This window comes from Zingiber officinale, chromosome 2A, assembly GCF_018446385.1.
Source record: "Zingiber officinale cultivar Zhangliang chromosome 2A, Zo_v1.1, whole genome shotgun sequence".
Taxonomy (NCBI): Eukaryota; Viridiplantae; Streptophyta; class Magnoliopsida; order Zingiberales; family Zingiberaceae; genus Zingiber; species Zingiber officinale.
Window position 1 is genome coordinate 13,070,291 of NC_055988.1, and position 20,244 is coordinate 13,090,534.

At 37.5% G+C, this 20,244-nt stretch overlaps 3 protein-coding genes across 3 annotated transcripts; 1 reads left to right on the top strand and 2 right to left on the bottom strand.

Annotated features, from left to right (window-relative positions):
* Window positions 1-95: 95 nt before the first annotated feature.
* Window positions 96-5,277, top strand: LOC122040756 (protein ALTERED PHOSPHATE STARVATION RESPONSE 1-like). Its single transcript, XM_042600183.1, has 4 exons — window positions 96-1,645; window positions 1,755-1,894; window positions 2,707-2,930; window positions 3,470-5,277. Exons 1-4 carry the CDS (start codon window positions 376-378, stop codon window positions 4,179-4,181), a joined length of 2,346 nt encoding a protein of 781 aa, XP_042456117.1. The 5' UTR covers window positions 96-375; the 3' UTR covers window positions 4,182-5,277.
* A 1,500-nt stretch (window positions 5,278-6,777) lies between these two features.
* On the bottom strand, window positions 6,778-12,332 carry LOC122040757 (O-fucosyltransferase 16-like). The gene is made up of 10 exons (XM_042600184.1): window positions 11,908-12,332; window positions 11,759-11,794; window positions 11,566-11,656; window positions 11,355-11,428; window positions 9,137-9,225; window positions 8,845-9,031; window positions 8,262-8,443; window positions 7,707-7,809; window positions 7,301-7,632; window positions 6,778-7,219 (listed from the first exon to the last, which is right to left on the bottom strand). Exons 1-10 carry the CDS (start codon window positions 12,106-12,108, stop codon window positions 6,808-6,810), a joined length of 1,707 nt encoding a protein of 568 aa, XP_042456118.1. The 5' UTR covers window positions 12,109-12,332; the 3' UTR covers window positions 6,778-6,807.
* A 2,577-nt stretch (window positions 12,333-14,909) lies between these two features.
* Window positions 14,910-19,036, bottom strand: LOC122040758 (probable serine/threonine-protein kinase PIX13). The gene is made up of 6 exons (XM_042600185.1): window positions 18,740-19,036; window positions 18,204-18,556; window positions 17,799-17,934; window positions 16,107-16,249; window positions 15,902-16,025; window positions 14,910-15,429 (listed from the first exon to the last, which is right to left on the bottom strand). Exons 1-6 carry the CDS (start codon window positions 18,804-18,806, stop codon window positions 15,083-15,085), a joined length of 1,170 nt encoding a protein of 389 aa, XP_042456119.1. The 5' UTR covers window positions 18,807-19,036; the 3' UTR covers window positions 14,910-15,082.
* Window positions 19,037-20,244: the final 1,208 nt, after the last annotated feature.

Sequence of the window (20,244 nt, forward strand, 5' to 3'; positions counted from 1 at the left end):
ATAAGATTCATTTTCTTGAAGGTAGAAGTTTCTCCCAGAAATCGTTCAAGACCTTGGGACGAACAGGTAAAGGAAGGAAAGAGTAGATGAGTGTTGTCATCACATGGGCTGGGCAGCGGTGGGACAGGAAAATATTCTCTGTTTTGTCCTTTTCTGATTTAGCAACAGGAGCAAAAGGCTGCCGCATACATACTGTTCGACGCGGCGGGTGATATCATGCTTCTTCTTCTGCTGCGGCGGAATCCGTCCGTCACCTTTTAGTCCCTCCGATCTCCGCCCGTTCCGGCACTTGCTCCCCCCGGGAAGTGCGGGTGATGTGATCGCTGCGGCTCGTGTCGCCTTCGGGAGTGGATTTTCGGGGTTGTTCCGGTTGTGATGGGCTGCGGGGGGTCCAAGCTTGAGGAGGAGGCGGCGGTGGCGCTCTGCCGCCAGCGGTCGCAGCTCCTCTCCGACGTCATTCGCTGTCGCTACGGTCTTGCGGACGCGCACTCCTCGTACGTCCGATCGCTCGCCTCCGTCAGCGCTGCGCTCAGTGAGTTCCTGAATGGGGCACTCCCGCTTGCTTCTCCCGTACTCTCCCTCCCGGCCCGGCGGAAGGGTGACCCGCTCCCGCCACTCACCCCATCCCCTCCTCCGGCGTCCGTGTCCCTCCCCTCTGCTGCCGTCCGCGGACACTCTCGTTCCCACTCCGGCTCGCACATTCATTTCCGCCCCTCAGATTCTGATTCGGACGACGATTCGCCCCTTCACTCGGATAGTGTTTCTCCGGTTCACCACCTCCCGGCGGATGACGCTCCGCCCGTTGGACGGTCCTACGTCAATCTCCGCTATTTGCGAAACAGCCCGGCGGAGCCGTCGGTCACCTTTGAGCAGCAACCTCCGAGTTCCGAGCCGATACGCTTCGGCACCGTTGATGAACCTGCTCTCGCGGCTTCCCCTTACTATGGCTACCTGTACCCCCCTCAAAGTTCCGACTTTTACCCCTCCTATCCTTCTTATCCATCAGACGCCAACTACGGTGGCGGTGTCTTTGGCTCCACCTCACCGCCTCCAAACATTCCGCCACCTACCATGGGAGCAGGTGAGAATCCTACTCCTCGAGAACCTCCACCACCCCCGTCGCCCAAGGCTTCAACCTGGGACTTTCTCAACCCGTTCGAATCGTACGATAATTACTATGCTCCCTATACCTCAAGCCGCAGCTCAAAGGACTTGAGGGAGGAGGAGGGCATTCCTGATCTGGAAGACGAAGAAGAGGAAGTGGTCAAGGAAGCTTATGGAGATCCAAAGTTCGCAGCATCCACATCAGCCGCTGCAGATGGAGAGCACTATAGTAAGGCTTCTATCGGGTTGCAAGAAGGTGACAACGGCAGTGTCGGGGAGGATTCCAACAGAAAGTCAAAGTCAGTGGAGGTGGGGAGTAGCTTGGAGCTTGAGGTTCCTGTGGCCGAGAAGAGTGTGGTGGCTGAACCAGCAGAGTGGCACAATGAGGAATTTGTGGTTTGGAAGAATTACCAAAATGATTCTGAGATCGTGCAGGAGATCAAGATTCAATTTGATAGGGCTTCCCAATCGGTTGTTCAGGCATCCAAGATTCTTGATGTGGGAAAGATTCAATATCAGCGCAAGAATTCTGTGTATAAAGGTGTAACACGCAGTTTGCAATTATTTTACAATTTGCGTCTCGATATATCTTATCCATTTGTGGAATAATTTGAGCAGTATATTTTCTATTTGTTTGGTTATCAAAACAGTTTCTGCCAGGATGATATGTGGATTTTCTCTATTTTCAACTTCTACCGGCAAAGATCTTTCGTATGAAGAAGACAACAGCCTTTCATCAACATTGCAGAAGCTTTACAATTGGGAACAAAAGCTTCTTGAGGAAGTCATGGTTAGTAAAAAGATCATCTTTTTTAGGTCTAGTATTCATCTGATCTTGACTCTTTTTTTTTTATTTGGTAGCAATGATTTAAGAGAATTAAAAATGTTGATTCTATGGTTGTCATAGGAAACATAGCAGCTCATAAATTTTATACAAGTTATGACACTTGATTATTTGTTCATTTTCCTGCCTAAATAATTAAACCATATATTTAGTTCATTGGTCAAACATCTTCAGACATTTTTCTTTTTTCTTTCCATGAGTAACTTCCTTCCTCAATGACATTTTTTTGCTTAATTTTTAGCAATAAAATGTGACAGACATCTATCTACATTCTATGCCTAAATCCACATTTGGTTATTTGATGTTCATCATAATTAAAACATGTTTGGACGATCTGTTTCTTGAATTAATCTATCGCAATGCCATAGTGGTTGAATTCATCTTGTATCTAATGAAACAAATGTCTATATAGCTATATTTTCATCCTTGCTCATTGTGTCATAAAATATAATTTAAACAAACTAATGCCTTTAATTTTGCAGCTTTTCATAATATTTGTATCGGAATCACACGCATCCTGCTGGAGAATTCTTGTATAGTAAACCACACTATGCGTCTGCCTATTGAGATATTTCAGAATGAAACTACAGATGTTGTATTGAAGCTTTTATTGTTGTGGGTTGTCTTTACAAAGTCTTCTATTGAATATTTGTCAAGTTGTTTTATAAACATTCATTCATGAACATTTTCTTATACTCAATTAGGAAACAGAAGTGCTTATCTTGATTCGTATAAATTTATGTTGTCCTTATATACAGGTTGAAGAAGAGATGAGGGTACTATACGAAAGAAAACACCAATGCTTGAGTCACTTGAGTGAAAGGGGTGCTGAAGCTGAAAAGCTTGAGGCTGTGGAAACTACCATGAGGAAGATATCTACAAAGTTAAGAGTAGCCATTCAGGTTGTGGACACAATTTCAAGTAAAATATGTCAATTAAGGGATGGAGAATTATGGCTACTAGTTAAAGAACTAATTACCGGGTATGTGATTATCATTATTCATGCATCTGTTATCTTATTGTTTTGGAAATGTTTGTGGTTGAACAGGTACTCCTATCAAAGATAAAACCAGAGGAACCACACTGGTTTTACTTGGGTCTGATATGAGCTTTGTGTGTTCAAACCCTTGTCAGTTATAACTATTTTCATATCTTATGAAAAAATATCAGCTAACTTGTCCTTCTACTGTCTTGTATCTCAGTGAAAATAAATAAAGTAATAATCAGTAACAAATTTGTATCTGTTCCATTGAGCTTCTAGAGATTGAACATAAACGCTATAAATTTATGTTTCTTCATCATCAACATCATCATCATCATCATCTTACATTATAAAGAGAATGGCCTAGTATGAGATTTATATTTGATTCCTTGAGGTGTTAGAGATATTCTATCTTGTTCGTCTAGTTAAGCTTGCATGTAATAGTGTAAATTATGCTATATTACTTTGAATTAGTAAGAAAAATTAATTTATACCTTGTTTTGTTATGAATGCAACTTATTGTCAGTATAACTTGCCAGGTTTAAGGAAATGTGGACAGTCATGTTAGAATGCCATCAGATTCAATATCAAGCAATATCCGAAGCCAAAAACCTGGACTCTATTGTGTCCAGAGGAAAGCTTTTTGATACTCATGTGGAAACAGGAAAGCATTTAGAACTAGCTATGGTGGAATGGATTGCCGATTTCTCTGCTTGGGTTAGTGCTCAAAAGACCTATGTCGATGCTTTGAATGAATGGCTGAAGAAAGGTATAGCTTATGAACCAGAGGTTACTGATGATGGTGAGGTTCCTTTTTCTCCTGGAAAATTAGGTGCACCTCCTGTATTTGTCATTTGCAACTATTGGTCTTCCAGCATAGAAATGGTATCCGAAAGAGCTGTTGTTGAAGCAGCACATGATTTTGTAGATAATGCCCTTAATATTTGGAAAGACCACAAAGTTTTACTGCAGCAGAGGTTATTAGTAAACAGAAATATGGATGACAAGCTAATAAGATCAATGGCAAATGAACAAGAAGAACTTCTTAAGCAGAGAAAGAGATTAATGATAATTTCTGGCAGGGATTTGTCGACAACTGAATATGTGCATCGTGAATCCACTGCGAGTAGTCTTCAGTCAAGTTTGAGACACATGTTTGAAGCTGTAAAAGATTTTTCTGCTGATACCATGAAAGCATATGAGGTACTCCACAAACAAACTGAAGGAATGGATCTGCTAGGAACTTCTTAAGTGGAGAAAGAAATTAATGATGATTTCCGGCAAGAATTCATCAACAACTGCATAGTGAATCGACTTCGTAGTCATCAGTCAAGTTTGAGGCAGATCTTTGAATCTATAAAAGATTTTTTCTGCTAATACCATGAAAGCATATGAGGTAGTCCACAAACAAAATGAAGAGAGATCTGCTAAAGGGCAAGCAAGAGAGTTGTACTGCACAACTACTTGACCTTGCCATTCATGACAGAAGCACAAGCCCCCTTGTGCTGCTATAAGATTCAATGTTTGTCTCTGGCATGCATCATCCAATGCCTAAATTGTTCTAGAATGATCTTCTGTGTAGCACAAACACATTAACAGAAAACTTGGCATGAGCCTCTTAGAAGAAGATTTCAATGGTTCACAATCATGTGCGGGATCGGTATCGGCGCCATATCATTCTAGTTAATGTAACCCACAAGGTCTGAGAAGTTTTGTATCATTGCAATGGAAGGACCACAACTGGAAAACAATTTCCCAGCCACTATATTGGAAAGATAGGTGGTATCTGATGATTAGTTGGTTTAGTTCTTGGTATTTCATTTTGTTCGGCAACATCAATTTGAAAGTGGGAAAGGTACGTTGCTGCTAGCTCTGAAATGTTCGAATCCCTTGTATGTCTGACACCTGATATTCCAATAATGGTCCTCTAAGTTGGATATCGACATCCAATTGATAATCAGACACTGATCCTCTGAGTTGGCACTGACATCCCATTGCTATTCAAACACTGATCCTCCAAGTAGGATACATGACAGTAGAATCTGATGTGATCACTGACTGAAGTTGAATTGCTTATTTTTGTTAGGAAGGCCAAGGTAGTCCCTTTGCTCTAGAGTAACAGATTTAATTTTAATTTTATAGCTTTTCTTATATTCTGTTCTTTATTTTTTAAGATACATATTTTATCCTAGCGCTAGCATTGTTTGGTACCTGATGGATATTTGGTCATGTATCCTTTTAGCTTTGTGCATTTGGAAGTTAAACTATGTGCAGTTCGATCATCAGCTATTTCATGTGGCACTTGTTTCTGAAGTGATTTGATGCAGAATGCTATTTATTTATTTTAGTTATGTCTCCCTTAGATTTGTAGGAAGTTTTTCTATATATTATACAATTCATTAGATGCATTTTGTTTTCTTTATCTACTGTAAATCTGCATTAGCAAGCAACACAGCCCTTTAGATGGTAAACAATGGTATCTATCGTCTATTAACCCCAACCAAGAATCCGTTCGAAGAGTAAGGCGGGAGTTGCATAGGTCACACGGTCTTGATAGGTTGAGCTGAGTCAAACAATTCAAGTAGGTTGGGGAAGTCAGCCTAGCCTAGTGGACGGTGAGTTGATCGGTGATGTTAGATAAGATAGTGATTATCCTAGGGACTACTGAGAAAGAAAGATTAGGTAGAAAATAAAAAGAGGATCCTTCTATAAGAAAGAGAATACATCGTTCGTTGAATTTTATCATAATAAGAAATTTCATTACGAATAAAAGATAATTCTTAAATGACTCTTATATAGACCACCCAAATAAAGGAAAGAAATTATAATATATAGATCTTAATTCCAATCTTGTAAAGGAAGGAAATAGATCTTTAACTTGAAAATGAAAGAAATTATAATTAATATATCTTCAAAAATAGTAAAAATATTCTAAAAAGGGTTTAAATGTTAGAATTTGGGGTCAAATTTTGACGGTTATAGTTTCATCCATAATAAATATAGATTTTTTAATTATGCACGTGTGACCACCGACATAGTATAATTCCGAATTCTGAATCAAAAATTATATCCATTTAAAATTTAAAAAGTCATATTATACTTCATTATAGGTTTAGTCGGCATCAATTAGTCAATTTGATGGATGGGTCAAGTGGGTTGATGAGGTTTGTAAGTTGTTGAACGATTAGGGTAGCTTCGGCAAATCGGATGATCCAAATATGACAGATAATTTAGGCAAGTCTAGATGGGTCAGACAAGTTAGGCGGGTCGAACGGTCTAGTTGTGCAGGTGGGGATGAGCCAACTAGGCTAGGAAATTACTTAAACATGGCAAATGCTTTGAGCAACCTTGGTAGGGTGATCGAACTAGGTGGGCCAAGCATGTGGGTGCAAGAAAGTGGTCGGGTCGAGTAGATTGATCGAGCCATGCATGTTGTCAACCTAGTTGGTCGAGCAGGTTGAATGAGCTTATTAGGCTTGTTTGGTCAGAAAACTCCGTCGCCTGAGCTGGTCGATCAAACCAAATCAAGGTCGTGTCAAGAAGTGGAGTGAGATATGTTTTCGTTATTAGTACTTAATTAGTTGGTATATTATTTTTGAAGTACAATCTTGAACTTCTTTAACCTCTGCAACCATGAAGCATCATCCAGTTCCACCAAAACCCTAATCCACACTGCATTGCAACAATCATACATTTCGGGTAAGAAAGTGGTTAACTACTTCGATGCTCATCATGTCGTCGATAGAAGGGTATATTAAAGGCCCAGTGCATCACGACAAAAACAGCAGTTATCTCGATGTAAGCCAACTTCAGTGCACCAAATAAATAATTCTGTGGAAGAATTGGATGATCAACAAAACCGCACAGAGTTTTATGATTAGTCAGACAGTATATCATCAATCTCAGAATCTTCTGTTCTTGTAAATGAATCATAGTCCATCTCTGTATCATTAGATGAACTTTTACTTAGAGATGTATACTCCCCGTAGTCACGTTCAGACCCATCTGGTTCTTCAGGAAAATCGTCAGATGTAGGCTTGCCTTTTCGATGTTGATTGTTAGGGTTGATTTGATTCAGTGACTCCGCAGCATCGCATATACAAGTTGATGGATTTTCATGAAATTCACCTCTGCCTGGTCGAACCTCCTTTGGCTCTCCCATATATCCTCTCTGATGAGTGCGAACCTTTGATGCAAATTCATCCCAGCTTATGTTTGATCGGTTCAGGAACAAAGAGTACAGCTTCTTGGCATTTGGTCTAATAGTCCTCTTGTGCCCAAAGTATCTCCTGGTAAATGTACAAGTGATCAATCGAGCAATGTCCAATGTGTGCATATTGTTAGGCAATCTTTATAAAAGCAAAATTTACCTTCTCCCGGCCAATATCCGAGCCATGTTGCCATTGTTGTTTGCTACAAAAGCATCGCTACCATCACACACAATAAAATCAAGGGCAGCCATGCGTGATGAGAACATAGAGAATGGTTCCAATTCCTCTTTGCTGGCTAATGTATCTTTTGAATGAAAATTTGGAAAGAGCGTTTTCAGAGGTGCCAATGATTCGTCACCGCCATATATCTCACCGGATGCCACATATATGTGGGCATCCGTTCCATAGCCCAATGCCCTCAGCATCAGCCCTACTTCTTCTGGTGTTAGTGGGCATCTTCCTTGCCTTCGTGCCTTGTCAGGGTTGCTTCTCTACTCACGGTTTGTAATACACTTAGGCATCAGACGAACACTAATCTAAGAATAGAGAATACTTTTTTACTTACGTGTAAAGTTTTCCACCTCCTGCGTATTGCACCAAGTTCTCTCATTTCCTTCTCTCCTCCACCATAGTAACACCCTGAGAAGGCAAGCATATCTGGTTCAAATCTGAAACAGAAATCAACTGAAACATCACCGCATAAATCCCAGTAATCAAGAAAGTGTGAGACTGTAAGAAGAAAAAATAAACAAACTAAAAAGAATCTCAATTTATCATTCAATCTTTCTCTTGATTTTATTCTATTCCATTTTGGAACCATTTGATTGTACCGAAAGTATCAATAGTGCTCTTCAATAAAGAACATGGAATATATATGAGCTAGTTCCCCACAACTTCGATGAATTATTAGGCTCAGGTATGTTCAGCATCAACTTCAATACTAAACAATCAGGATCAAGCTATGCAGCTAAACAACAGACTATTCAAGTCATAATTCTTTTATTGTTGTTTTGAGTGACAGGATTATCAATATATACAGAGCAACAAATGACAAGTGCTGCATATATTCTCTAACTAAAACTTTATCAAGATAAGGAAGATGAAATTGAAGTTTTTTTACCTCAGGTGAAGGGCAATGAATTGATTGCCTTTTCCTTTCATTCGACGTATCAGTTTCTCACCCATTTCTTGTATTGAATTAGTAAACCTCAATGCATGATAATTTACTCTACATCTAAGCTTCTGCATCTCTGTTTCCAACTTGTTTGCAAGCCTGTAATCGAACTTTGTCAGCTGAACAACCTGCATATTACAGACATTAATTCCACTTCAAAAAGGCTATAAACATTCATATTAATTTTTCCTCCAGAACACAACAAATACTCATACAATTTACCATTTCCCATGCTATATAGACTACCTTTAACATATAATCCTGCCTGTCCTTGATAAGTAGAGAAAACAGAAGAGTTATACAAAAGTCCTTCATCTAAACATGAAATTATTAGAGTAACAGAAGAAACAGAGATAAACTTTCTCAAATTATTTGCATGAGCAAGTTTATCTTTGAGAAAGAGGTGAAGATTTCCAAATAAATGTTTCATGGAGATGGAATAGCAGAACCTAACTCTTGAACAAAGCATATGACACAAACAAAGCTTATAAACTATTATACAAGTTAACCCAAGACAATACGCACTCACATGCTTCTTCATAAGAACAGGTAAGACTCTATTTTCGTAACATCTTGGAGTACACTTCCGTGGAACTCGCATTGTGTATGGAGACCTGAAATACTTCCCTGCTTTCTTCGGAAGCTCTTTTATGATTTTAACATCTTTTGAAAGTAATGAGATGAACCAATCGGCATCAAAAATATCACCAAAATTGCTGGATAATGTATCACAAAACATGTCACAGTTTTCGTTCAACCTTGTGAGTCAATAGTATTATATAAATCTTTTCAAGTGCCAACTGAGGGTTTTTGAAGTTAACCTGGCATCCTTCCAGAAAGATCTCTGGTCCAGCTTTGGAACAATGAGAGTGGCATTCAGAATCCTAGCTGCAACAACAGCATCTATTATCTGAAACATATCATGGTTTTTGTCAATGATCTAGCATTCTATCAAAGAAGTAAGGCCTCGAGGCCATGTTGCTGCTATCACTTTAACCAAGCTAATTGGCATTGTTACAACAGACCAAAAAAAAAAGGAAGTTGATATTCCCAAGGTGTCAAAAACAAAGTTTCCTATTTGATTGATTGATAATTCAGAAAAAAAAATCCATAACCGACACTAATTTGACAATTATGATCAGCAATTTGAAGCATGCCCTAGCAATATTTCTAGATATATAGAATTGAAATTTCCAATAACATTTTGAACATAGTTGTGAAAAGCATGCGCTGGGCTACGCCTAGGTGCAAGGCGCAGCCAAGCATGTCATTTGCGCAATGACCCAAGCGCAATACTTGAAAGAAGCATACTTAAGCGCATACCTTTTGAGAGGTAAGGCGCACTTAAGGCGCGATTTCCTTGCCTTATTGAAGTGGAAAAAAAAAATTTTAAGCCCAACCCATACCTTTATTTACCCTTTAAATTAATTAGGTTGCATGCATGTGGCACATTTTTCTAGCATGACTCTTCCTCCCCTAAAAGATGAACATCAACCTTTAATTTGGTTGCATGCATGCAACACATTTTTATTGCATGACTCATTCTCTGCCCTAGAAAATGAACATCAACCTCCCTTGCAAACTTATTTCTCTTTGCATGGCTCTTTAATATTGGAAGTTTGTTGTTTCTTTAATTTGAATTTTGATTTTGATTATAAAGACAAACTATTTCAATATTTGAATGTTAGTGAATTTTATGTTTACATTATTGTTTAATAGTTTATAGATTATAATTTTGTTAATGAAATATGTTGGCAGAAATTTCCTATATATGTTTGAATTATATAAATTTATACCCAAAGTGCCTTACTTCAGTAAGGCATGCACCTCACCTTGTGCCTAGCGCCTCAGAACCCATAGCACCTATATACTTTTGGGCGTCTCATGCCATAAATAACTATGATTTTGAATTTGAACTCAAATTTACTTTTCTAATGGACCACTATTAGAGTCCCTTTGAAGGGCAAAAACCATGATAAGTTAATCTAGACTTTCAGGGATTCCCCCATTTGTCTGAAAAGTCTCATTCAACAGTTTTTTCTTTAGCTGTTCTGTCTAGGTCACCCACCAACTTGCATTTTGGCATATGTTCATTTTAATTAGTCAGTCAACCAACTATTGTTGCTGATTTTAATTAGTATTAACTAAAAAGATCAAGTGCTAAAAAAATATCTGAAAGAACTGACCTGGTTTCTGATACTATTTGTTTAACTACCACCAAAATGCTGCTTTCTAGTACTAGAAAAATCAAGTGATTTGCTTCTTCTTATATGAAACAAGTGAAGGCTCTGTTATGGTCTTTTCGAAAATGCAGGAAATCCAATAACCCGCCCTAGGGGAAATGCATCATGTAGAACTGATGCATGAGGAGACCACAAGCAAGTTGATTCCTTCCATTATGATATTTCACTATGAACAGCAGTCATTACATCCACTAGTAGATCGACTGCTGCTCACAACATAACTACCAGCCACAATTGCCCACTAGGTGACCATTACATCAACTATGGTCCACAATACACAAGCACAAAAAATAAGCTTCATCGTTAGAGTTCCTTATTTTAGTACATATAAATCCAATCCAATGATGATAAAAATCTCATATTGAGGATATAATATTCACAATATGCCAGTAATTACTCATTCAAAATACACTTGTTTTCAGATTTCAATAGCATACATGCATTTGCAATACCTTGATACTTGATACTCTTAAGTTGTACCAGAACTAAGACCTTCTATGCGAACAGAATGTGTAGCCGATGTTCATTTTCTGGAGGAAATATTAAAAAGAATGGCCGATGAAACAATGACAACATACATGCATTTGCAAGACCTTGATACACTGTAGGTGGTACCAGAACCGAGACCTTTTATGCAAAAAAGATGTGTAGCTGATGTCCATAGAAAAAAGGAATGACTGCTGAAACCAACTCAACCAGTCTATTGATCAAACATACTTTAAGAACACTGATAAGTGATAAGAAGGGAAGAATGGTGAAGCAATTTATTATATTGCAAAGGATACAAAGAACTCACTCCTGTCCTCTGTTGATTTAAGCCCCCACTAGTTCCAATCATCAAGTATCTATCACGATGAGTGACAGTTTCAGCTGCAGCCAAATTCATGGAGAAAATAATGTATCATAGGAACTATTCAAACTTTCAAATGATCTAAAAGATTACAAGAATTTTAATGTAAAGAGTAGCACATAAGTACATTAACAGCTGGATATTTAGTATCGCAAACCTGCAAACTTATTACTAGCATTGCTGCACCCGACGTAAAACCTGGACCGCTTTGATCTCCAAAGGTCATTCTTGACCCTCCCGTCAACTCTCTAAGAAAAGAGATCGAGAAAAACAAAACGAAAGAATTGTAAGTGGAAATTTGACTGAGATGAAGTGATAAGAATCATAAAAATAATGAGAAGTTTTAGAACCGGAACACGGGAAGTTTGTTCATTGACCGCACCCGTCTGCAACCAGCAAGAAAAGAGATAAGAAGCAATGACGAACTGTTTGCGTACTTCTTGGAAGCAGACTTAGAGTATAGAAAAGGGAAGAGGTAGAAAAATTGGGGGTTGCGCACCGTGAGATGGGAAGGGGGATCGGCGAGGCGGCGGCGTTGTGTGCCGGGGAGGGGCGGGTGGTCGAGTAGTGGCGGGGCAAGGTAGGAGAGAAAAGAGAGGAAGATAAGGAGGATCAAGGTGGAAAAGGAAAGGGCGGAGACGTCGGAAGCCCCCACGATTTGGCACCGGCCACGGGGGTGGCGCCGCCGCGGTGGAGGCATTGCCCACCGCTCTGCTGCCTTCACCTCCCCACGCTCGCTTCCTTCCTCCAATCCCTCGCTCGCTCACCTCTTTATCGGAAGCGCGAGCTCGACGGAGTGCTCTTCGGCGGCCGCTTGCTATCGCGGGACACGGCGGGCGGATCCATCGCCTCACTGAAAGTGAAACGATAGAAGTTAAATAACGGGTGTTACAAACTTGATTTCTCGAGTATGTCGGTATCGTTTTTGTTCTGACATAAACTGACTGTTCAAATGGTTATTATAGCAGTTGGACCGCATAAAGTTTTTGTAAGAAAAATAAATAAATAAAAAAGTACACCCTTTATTTTTATTATCATAAAAAATATATTTCATCTTAATTTTGTACTTTGCTTACCATTAACTAAAAGTCTAAAACTATGATCAAAACTTAAAATTATACCAATATTAATTGAAATAATTTTAATTTAATTTGAAACTTGATCCCAATACAATTGAGAAGATGCACATTGGGAAATGACTTAAAGTTGATCAGCACTTTTTAACATCATTAAACTGTTTTAACTTAATAAAAACTATCTAGCTTGATCAAAAGTGTTTAATTTGATCAAAGTTATTGCAACAATGTTATAATAATAATCAAAATTATTTTATATTATAATAATTTTAATTAAAACTATTATAAATATGTTAAAAGATAGTAAAAAGTATTTTGAAAAGAAAAATTAGAATGATGTTTTTTTATTTTTAAATTTTAAGATATTATTTTGATAACAAAAATAAAGAGCATCCATCAGCAATTGACGGGTGCATTTAAAATTATAAAATTCTCAAAAAAACACACATACACCTAACTTTTAACTTTTAGATTTATCAAAGACATTTATTTTTTATTTTACTCTTTCCGCAAATTATTATGATATTTTTATTCTTTTCGTCAATCATTATGCTGTTATATTTAAAATATATTATTATATGATGATGTATTTTAAAAATCAACTTCATTTTAATATTACATAAATTTTAAAATCAATTCCACTATAATACTATATTTTAAAAATCACCATCACGACTATTTTTAAAATTTGAATGCACATGGTTAGTGGACGAGTAAAATGAAAAATATATATGTTGTTTAAGAAATCTCAAAGTTAAATCCGTCAATTTTATGATTTTAAATGTGTCTTTTAAAAATTATTTATTGGTAAAAATTTTAGGATTAATAACTTTAAGCCCCCTGAATTTTATAGCAAGTTACATTTTGCCCCCCTCTATTTAAAAAACTACACTCAACCCTCCTTTGACATGAAGTAAAAAGAAAAAAAAAAGTAAATGATCAAAATAACCCTAATATAAATCAGACTACTAGAAGGAATTGAAAATAAAAATAAAAAAATCTCACAAAATCGTTGAAAGTTTAACCTTAACCCAACCTGATTTATATATAAGTCCAAAATTTCACTTGTTCTTTAAAAAAATATCCTCAGAAAATTCATATATGCACTAGCATAAACAACAGAAAAATAATAACTCTGAATTCTAAATTAATGAATCAAAATTAAATGAAGATAGAACAAAATTTATCATTAAAAATTAAAATGACAACCATTTATGATTTAGAAAAAAAATCACCCTTTTAATTTTTGCCCAAAAGTAAATTTTCATTTCAAAACAGCACCCTCTTGAAACGAAAAGTATTTTTACCTGTTTTGAAATGAAAATTTACTTTTGGACAAAAATTAAAAGGGTGATTTTTTTTCTAAATCGTCAAAGAGTCTTCATTTTAATTTTTAATGATAAATTTTGTTCCATCTTCATTTAATTTTAATTTATTAATTTAGAATTTTGATTTTTTTTATTTGATAAAATGAGTTTTTGACTTATTATTCCTTTCAAAGTTATTGTTTTTCTGTTGTTTATACTGGTGCATGTATGAATTTTGTGAGGATACTTTTTCTAGGAACAAGTAAAATTTTGGACATATATATAAATCAGATTTAGTTAAGGTTAAGTTTTCAACGGTCTTGTGAAATTTTTTTATTTTTATTTTTCATTTTTTTCTAGAAGTCTTATTCAGGTTAGGATTATTTTGGTCATTTATGTTTTTTTTCCTTTTTACTTCATGTCAAAGGAGGGTTGAGTGTAGTTTTTTAAATAAAGGGGAGTAAAATATAATTTGCTATAAAATTCAGGAGGACTTAAAGTTATTAACCCAAAATTTTATATATAAAATTGAAATAGAAGGTGATACGAATAAATAATTTATAAAGGACATTTTATTCTATCTTTTGCATAGAAATGGACAGATATCCAATAAAATATTTTGTCCCTATTAAAAATTAATCCCAAGGGATGGTATATATTAGTTTTTAGACTGAGAATTAATCTGAAAGTGGAATGCAGAGACGGCTATCTGGAGAATGGGCGTCCTAAAGCATGAATGTCTGTTTCTGCTTGTTTGATTTGCATTATTGTCTGAAAAGGTGAAGTTGTATGGTAGAGTGGAGCGAGGAAGCACAATTTTAATGCCACCTGCAACTTTTAGGTTTTAGCTTCTGCAGCTGCAATAAAGGACTGTCACAGCCTCAGAGGCAGTGCTGAAATAGTGGACTCTTCTAACAGGCAATGAATGACCAGCAACTCAAATTTTACTATTTTTAGAATTTTTAATTCACGTAAACAAGTCGAACATCAGTAATGCCTGTGCTCTGACACGATGTTTAGTTTAGTGCATGGTTTGAACTTGGATAACTAAAGGGACTCACTGTTCGTTCAACTCTATCATTTTGATTATGCTATAGACTAACAATCTTTTTCTGATCTTTATAAAAAAAAAGGACTAAATTAAAATAACAAACAAAGTCAATATCACAATCTAGATTACAAGGGTGCAAAAGCTGAAGATCTCCCTTCTCATCTTGCTTAGGTGTTGCAATGCCGGCCGGTCGTACACCACACTATGCTTTGAACCTGAGTCACAACCGCCACTGTTGTATTAGGGAGCATTAGTTGGAGCCTCTGCTCTAGAGATTCCTTTTGTTGCCTCAATGCGCTCAAGTGCCTCCACGACTTGTTTCATGGAGGGTCGGGCCTTGGGGTTGCCATTAAGGCAGCTGAGGGTGAGCTTTGCTGTTTGAAGAGCCGCTTTGGAGAAGTACTTCCCTTCCAGCTGCGGGTCCATGAGTCGCGCTAACTTTTTTGGGTTGCCTAACATTGGCCTAGCCCAGTCCACCAAGTATTGCTGGCCGCTCGGACGGCTCGGGTCGTATGCCCTCCGTCCCGTCAACAACTCTAGCAACACCACTCCAAATCCATACACATCGCTCTTCACATACAAATGACCTGATGATTCACAACACCGACAAAGCCATTACTAGACATCAAATGGAGCTTTGATACTTTCTGAAGAAGAAAGACATCTTGAATTGAAATGCTTGGTTGGTGAGAACTTTATTTTACCATTATATTTTGATCTTCTTTTTGAAAATGTCCCCTATAGATTTATGGAAATGTTCCTATAGTTCACTGTTGCCACTTTACGTGGCAACATTCATAAATAGAGAGTGGTGTTTTAATTTGACAAGGATAGCATGGTACACGAAATTCCTATCGGTATAGGATTCAGGAGAAGAATCGGATCATATTGGATCTATTATACGTAGCTTTCCCTTGCACTTTGCAACAGGCTGTCAACGTACAAGATCCCATGGCACGGTGTTTTGACTACAATAATGAAAATACATGGACATTTTGGAAAAAAAAAGTAGCAAAAACATACGAGTAAATGGAATTTTCTCGTGATTCATTTACATACCAGTAACGACGTATTCTGGAGCAGCATACCCATAGGTGCCCATGATTCGTGTTGTGACGTGTGAATTACTGCCAGTTGGCCCATGCTTTGCGAGGCCGAAGTCGGAAAGTTTTGCATTGTAGTTCTGAACCAGTGAATGCAAACTTAGATTTAGTATAGTTTTGTTAGGATTGCTAGGTGTATAATTTCAACCTTAGAAGCTTACTGTGTCAAGGAGGATGTTTGAAGCCTTGAAGTCGCGGTAGATTATTTGCTTCTCTGAAGAATGTAAGAACGCTAGACCTCGTGCTGCACCAGCAGCTATTTTGAGCCTTAAGTTCCAACTGAGTCGCTCGGTGTCTGTTTCTCCTGTATATGACAATGATAAAACGATGATTACTATTAGTGCATGGTTGTCATTAAATTAACAACTGATGGATCCTTCAAATAGTTCTATTAAATGATGAACTATATGTACCATTATACGTATGTTAGGGTTGAGTCTGTACATCGATGTACTAGTCTCGACAATAGTGAAAATTTGTCAATATGATCAAATACATGAAGTTATCGTCTCAAATTATTCTTTATAATTATCTCCTCAAATACAATAAGATAGTAAACACAGACACACAAGTAAAAGAACAAGACCAACAAAACATCAGTTAATTAAGCATACTCCATGAAGAGAATATAAATATACACAATATAAACTCCATGAGAGAACATAAATTCCACTACGAGGGAGATTTCCTGAATCTCTGTACACTAATAGATCTAGTATTTTACTTAACTAACGTCCTGATGCGTGTTGCGCTATCTTAGCTCACTGCAAGTCCTACCTATCTCATGTCTCCTCGGAAGGTATTGCAGGAGAAATTTGTGCAACGGAACACTTAGGTGAGAGTTTCTGGAATTATTAGATATGGGAAAGATTGAAGATACTTGATCATTCTATGGCTGCAATTTGATGGTAGCCGGTAGAAAAATTCCATAGAACCAGGCCGATCACCCTATATATATATATACATATGCCCCCACAACGGGGTCTTCTAGATTATTCTAACCAACGACACAACAACTATTAATGTTTCATATGTTAGTTAATTTTTTAACAACTAGTTTATTTTGTTATATTATTATTCTTAATAATTAAAAAAAGACATTTATTTATTAATTTATAATCATTTATAATTTTATATATTAATTAATTATTTAATATTTTTTACTATAATAATTATTCTTTAGAAGTCCAACAGCATTCGAAACCGACAAATAATTTTATAAATTTATAATTTTTTAAAAAATAATATAATAATCTTAAACTATGGCGAACCGTGCACAAACTGTAAACTAGCAATTCCGAACCTTGAACCGGCGGTTCCGAGCCGTGATTCATAACCATCTTAGATAGTTAAGGTTAACTCCCCCGACACTGTCGAATCGTAGGTTCTGAACCAGGGTTAGGTCTACATGGGTGTTTGCTACAATAGACCTTGGAGTCAATTTCCAACGGGTGTGAAAATGCCTCGCTGAGTGTCTAACCTCCCCGTGTAAAGGGCCGCTGCACTAGAACAAATGCCCCTTGTGATTTATCCCCTTCCAGAATGTGTAGGGTCATCCTAGTCCTAGAAGAGCTGCTAAGGTGACGACTTAACCTTTTACTACAATTAGGAGCACATGCCCAGATCATAAAAGTAAGACTATTAGCCAATTTATAAAGGCGGGGATTCTAACCAACCATAAAGGTGGGGCTTTTAGTCAAATTTACTAGAAGGCTTTTATTCCTGTTAACACCTACTGGCCATATTTTGCTCTTTCCAATTTTCTTTTGGCTTCTAGATTTGCAACTAGCAAACTTTAGGTGGAGATACTATCATACTTCTACTTACTGATAAATGAAGCAAATTCTACTTACTTTTGAAGAGGTGGTTTTCCAAGCTTCCACTTGGCATGTACTCGTAGACAAGGAGCAACTCCTTGTCTTCCCAGCAGTATCCCAAGAGCTTGACGAGGTTTGGATGCGAAAGCCTCCCTAGGAAGTTCACTTCTGACTGCAGCCACATTTAGCAGTAATCATTAACAAGAACTCCCAAGTCAATTAAACCAAATGGCAGAATTTACTTTGGAAGCCACAGTATCCAATAAGAAAATATACTTGTTTGAAACTATCTACAAATTGGGCATTAATGATTTCTACTACAAACTGCAATAAAAGTTGAATTTTCAATAATCCACAATGAGTTATATGTCACAAATCTAAAGAAGCAGAAGAAGGAATAGCTGATATTGAACAAGGGGAGGAAGGGAGAGTATCTCAGACCTGCCACTCCTCCAGCCCCTGCACGCTCTCAGGGTTGAGCTTCTTCACGGCCACCAACGTGCCCACGCCGCTCTTTGAAGGATTGAGAGTCTTCTCCTCCACCCAGCCCTTGTACACCTTCCCGAATCCGCCCTCTCCCAGAACGGACTCGGGCTTGAAGTTCCTAGTGGAGCTCCGGAGCTCGGCGAAGGTATAGACGCGAAGGTTGGGCGCCTCCAGGATCTTCCCCTCCGGGAACACCTTCTCGACGCTGACGCCGCTGCCGGAGGACTCCCCCAGGGTCGTGCTGCTGCTGAGGTTCGACAGCTTCCCGGTGGTCGTCTCGCTGCCGCTGGTCCTCGACGTCGAGCGACCTGCGCGATTAGCCAAAAGGGTCAGGATTTCTCCAGATCAGATGAAAATTAAGCACGGAAGTAAAATTACTGAAGGTGGAAAAAAAAGGGCAACTTTTTCAATCAACTGGAGATGAAATCTGGACCAAAAACCATCTCCTGAAACCTAGCAAAATCAGGCGAAAGATCGGGAAGAAAATATACCTGGACTTGACGATGTGGCAACTGCAGGAGTGGGAGATCTTGAAGACGAACCGAAGCAATTCCCCATTCTCTTGTCGTCGTCGTCTTCTTCTCCTCTTCCCCGCTATCTTTCTTCCCGATTGTCGTTTCTTTCTCTCCGATTAGGAAACGAAAAATCGAGGAAGGTGAGGAAGGAGAAGGAAATCCACAAGGAGAGATTGAGGGATTGGATTTATGCAGTAAATAGTCAGTAGCCACAGTCTTCGTCTCCGCTTTGACCATGGCAGCCATCAGCCGGAATGCCTGTAAAATGTCTCCGGAAACTTAAATAATTCATAGCGAAATCATTGTGCATAAATAATGTCAATAAAAGGCAAAACAATCATGAAGAGACTATTATGCCCCTCCTATCAATCCAATGTTGATTAATAATTCAAGGGCAAATTATTAAATTTCTCATTAATTCTATTTATTTTAATAGCGTGGTAACGTTGCAAATCAACAAATAATAATAATAACTGATTAAATAATAAAATTTTATTATGAATTTAACTAGTTAAATTTTATTTGGGGTTTAAAGGTCCAATATATGAAAATTGAGGAGCAAGGAAAAGAAAGTAGTTGAATATTTTACGGTAGTTTACTTGATGACGTAGATGGAGTTCTCAGATAGTCAAATCTTGTTAGTTTTAAAATTACTAAATCATCTATTAGTTGTTTATCTCTTCTGTATTTGTTTCGAATGGATTGATCGGTTGAATTATTACTCGTGAATAAATTTCACAACTATAGCAATCGATTGATAATAATAACTTGACCAGCTAATTAATTCGGAATGGTTATATTGTCGTGAATAAGTTTCACCAATCTATTACTATAATGTAATAATTGATTAATACGCTCTTGATACATCCATGGCCTATGGGCAATCAGTTAATATCGTCTGAAAATGACTAATGGATCTAATGAACTCTTAATCGCTCCAAATCAAGCATGTTCTCTTGAGATGGTGTTGTAGTTAAAACATAGGATGTTGCTACATAAGGTCTTGGAGTCAAAATTTAATACGTCTGATCATACATTTCCTTATATCTTGGTCATCTATATTAATAGCTAGTAGTTATCCGTGATTTACCTCCTCCATGTTAGCTTAGAGACTGATTGACAGAACGCTGGGACAAGTGAATCATCTTTTATTATATTCATACCATCAAATATCAATATACTATAACGAGAGTCATGTTTTTCAATTCATTTCTGACATGAAAAATTGTCAAATGCTTATTATAAGTACTATAATGGTACTCACTAACTAACACCATAAATGAATTTTTAGGACTCCTTTTTATCAAACAATATCAAATTTTTTATTTTTAGAATGACATAAGTTCATCAGTCACTTTGTATTTATGTAAGTCTCCTTAGCCCATCCATGCCCTAAATTATTAATGTAATACATTATGGCTATGTTTGGTAGGGGTGATAGGATTAGGATTATATTTTCAAAAAGTTATTAATATACCGTT